General features: G+C 44.4%; 1 protein-coding gene across 1 annotated transcript in view; it reads left to right on the plus strand.

Moving 5' to 3' along the window:
- CD47 (CD47 molecule) overlaps positions 1-3,729 on the plus strand; it is a 46,748-nt gene that overhangs the window by 4,333 nt on the left and 38,686 nt on the right. The window contains exon 2 of the mRNA XM_021710053.1: positions 521-593. Coding sequence (XP_021565728.1) covers positions 521-593 — 73 coding nt within the window. The remainder of the gene's footprint in view (positions 1-520; positions 594-3,729) is intronic.

Here is a 3,729-nt window from a genome sequence, read left to right on the forward strand (position 1 = left end):
CCCACGGGCTCAGGCAATCCACTCACCTCAGGCTCCCAAAGCGTGGGATTACAGGCTGAGCCACCAAGCCCGGCTGCCCCTTAGCTTTTAGATAATCAAGTTTTACCCCCATATTAAAAAACAAAACAAAAACTCCAAAAGAAGAACCAAAAAGTCCTTGCCTTGTTCCCGCCCCCACACTCTCAGTTGCTGCCCTCTCTGCTTTCAACACTGTCAAATGTAGTGAAAAAGAATCATTGCCACTTAATATATTTTAAGTGCTTGATAAGGTCATCTTCTTTCTTCTTTCTCGTTCACTTCCCGAGTGCCATCTGCAGCTAATTCCACTAGTCCACGGACATCGCCGCAAATGAAGAAGCTAGTGATGCAGTTTCCAATCCAGAGACTGCATTCACGCATCCCACCCTGTGTCAGTTTTGTCCGAGTGAAGACCCTCCTTGAGTGTCTGCAGTGGGACTCTCTGCTGCCTTGCTTAGTTCTCTCACTTTTCTTTCTCTCTTCCTTGGTTTGTTGCCCTTAGACGATTTGCTTCATAAACACTGGTGTTCTCCAAGATTTTATTCTCTGCCACCTGCTCTATTTGTGTTACAGAGGTAGGCCAGCAGTCCTCAACTTTTTGGCATCAGGGACTGGTTTCATGGAAGACAATTTTTCCACGGATGGAGGGCAGGGGCAGTGTGCAGTCAAACCTCGCTGTGATGTTAATCTGTATTTGCAGCCACTCCCCAGCACTAGCATCCTTGCCTCAGCTCCACCTCAGATCTTCAGGCATTGGATTCTCATAAGGAGTGCACAGTCTATATCCCTCCCATGTGCAGTTCACAATAGACTTCATGCTTCTATGAGAATCCGACACCACCACTGATCTGACAAGAAGCAGAGCTCAGGCAGTAATGCAAGCAATGGGGAGTGGCTGTAAATACAGAGGAAGATTCACTCCCTCCCCTGCTGCTCACCCCTTGCTGTGCACCCCGGTTCCTAACAGGCCATGAACCAGGTGGTTGGGGACCCCTGTTCTAGCAATCATGGTTATGCTCACAATTTCAATTACTAGCTATATTCTTGGTGGTAGTTCCCAAGTCTTTATAGCGCTGACCTTTCTTCTTAAGTTCCAGTTCATATATCATGGGATCTACTGAACTTTTCCATTTCATTGTATCATGGGTACTTTAATACTCAGTCTATTAAATATTGAAAGAATATTAGCTCCAAATCTTCAAGTCTCTTTTTTTCTATAATCAATCCACAGTCTAACTATTTGGTTAGTTATTTCAATATTTCCCTCTTTATCTCCCTTATCTGCCACATATGATTTCTGTTGATTATTTTAAGTTTTAGGCCTTCTCTCCGGTTGTTATTTACCTGAACTGTTGCAGTAGTCTCTTAATGGATCTCCCTTTCTTCTTTTCCTTTCTGCCCTCAGTCTTTTCTGGGTGCCACTATCAATGTTATCTTAAAATGAAAATAAATCTGAATGATTTGCTAGTGCTTAGGATATCAAGTCTAAACTTCTCAATGTGACAGTTAAGAAAGCCTTTACCGTTTTTCTGTTTTGTTTTGTTTTGAGTTGGTATCTCACACCATTGCCCAGGCTGGTCTCGAACTCACGGCCACCCCAACATCAACCTGCTGGGTTCTGGAGATCCTTCCACCTCAACCTTCTAAGTAGCCGGAACTACAGACACCCACTACCATACCCGGCTATTTTTTTCTTCTTCTTCTTCTTCTTTTCTTTTGTGGAGACGAGGTCTTTGTCAAGTTGCCCAGGCTGGCCTCAAACCTGCAGGCTGAAGCAAGCCACTCACCTTGGCCTCCCAAAGTGCTGGGATTACAGGCTGAGCCACCAAGCCCCATCCATTTTTCTTAATCATCTTTTTCAACCTCATTTCTAAGAACCACCTAACTCATTTTCTGTTTTCATTCACTCACTTTCTTCATTCTGCTGTGCACATGTTCCTTACACTGCCTAGAAAGTTCTTTATTTCCCATGACATTCTTACTCATCCTTCAAGACCCAGCTTAAACTTCACCCTCCAGGGAGATCATTCTCAGACACATTCATGTGATTTGTAAGGAATTTTTCTATCCAACCATGTGACTAACTGGAGATTTTTTTCCACTAAAATATGCAGCTCCACGATGTTGTAATCAGGTCTATAGAAGGGAGAAGCAGTGAAGGATTCTCTTGAAATATGGAGGAAGAGTGAATCTTCTCCCATATAATTTTTAGGTTTTCCTGTCTTGGAGGTTTGTACCTTAAGTGTTTTACATTCATAAGAAATATATTGAATACCACTTTTGAACCCAGGGTTAGAGTCTTAGGGTATCAAATGATGACACTGTTTTTATCTTCTGAGCCTAACAGAGAGATCAGGTAAGTAAGACAGGAATTGCACAGTCTATGTGCAGTGACAGCACTTGGACAGAAGGCGGGGGGGTGGGCAGGAAGGAGGGGGGAAAAATACAGCCAAGGGGTGATAGGGCAGGCGGACAGACTGTACATCTCAACTGTGCTTAACAGGAAGAGCAAACACCAGCAAACTCTTCAGCTGCCATTTATTGAGCACTTGCTGTATATGTGAAAGGTACTACAATAAAAACCTCATGTCCACTATCTTGTTAAATCTTAGCAAAATCTCTGTGAAGTGTCTACAATCACTATTCCCATTTTATAGATGAGGAAATTGATGTGCAGAGATGGTCAATAACTGGCCTAAGGTTATACAACAGAGGCATGCTTGAGCCAAGTCTTGAGCCAGTGTCTTATTCCTAAGCATGTGCCCTCAACTACTACACACCCTTCCCAGCCAGTGAAGGGTAGAGGCCTCTTCAGGCTTGGGGAACATGTATGTGTGAAGGTATGGAGATGTGAGTACATTTGCATAGTCTTGGAACTGCAGTAACGTCATCATGGTTGGAACTTGGTCTAGAAATGAGGGAGTACAGGAGGTAGGGCTGGAAATGATCTTGAAAGACCTCGTTCATATTCTGTGTTAATACACTTAGAACGTAGCCTGAAAGGGGGTGGGGAGGGTGCTGTTAAAGTCTGTTAGCCAAAGGAGCGTGCATTTGCATTTTGAACAGTTATTTTGGGAACTGTGGGAAATACATTGGGGCTGGGATAGAGAAACCTCGAGGGTGGAGGCTGGATGCCAATCAGAAGGGCATGGCAATAGTTCAAGGGGGAAGGGATGAGCGTCTCATTCATTCATTCAACAGACCTTAGAATTAGGAACTTGAAGTAGATGGAGCCTACCCAGAATTCTCTATGATTGAAGAAAGGGAGGAATTTGGCATGATCTTAGGTCAGGTCTGGTTAACTTTCAGATAATAGAAAATACCGAGGTTTTGAATGGAGGGCAGGTGGTAAGTAGGTTTTTGGACATGTTGACTTGGAAATAACTGTTGTTCATCCAAAGGAAGTGACCAGCAGACCGTTGGCTTCCCAAACATATGCCATTTATAAGAAAGGCTGAGCCTGCTAAACTTAAAAAAAAACAGTGTGCAGGGCTAGGCTCGATGGCTCAGTCTGTAATCCCAGCACTTTGGAAGGCCAAGGCAAGTGGATTGCTTGAGCCCATGGGTTCAAGACCCGCCCAGGCAACTTGGCGAGACCTCAACTCGACAATAAAATCAAAAATAGCTGGGTGTGTTAGTGCGCACCTGTAGTTCCCGCTACTGGGAAGGCTGAGGCGGAAGGATCGCCGGAGCCCAGCAGGTCGAGGCTGC

This window comes from Carlito syrichta, unplaced genomic scaffold, assembly GCF_000164805.1.
Source record: "Carlito syrichta isolate Samal-C Ts95f unplaced genomic scaffold, Tarsius_syrichta-2.0.1 Scaffold287976, whole genome shotgun sequence".
Taxonomy (NCBI): Eukaryota; Metazoa; Chordata; class Mammalia; order Primates; family Tarsiidae; genus Carlito; species Carlito syrichta.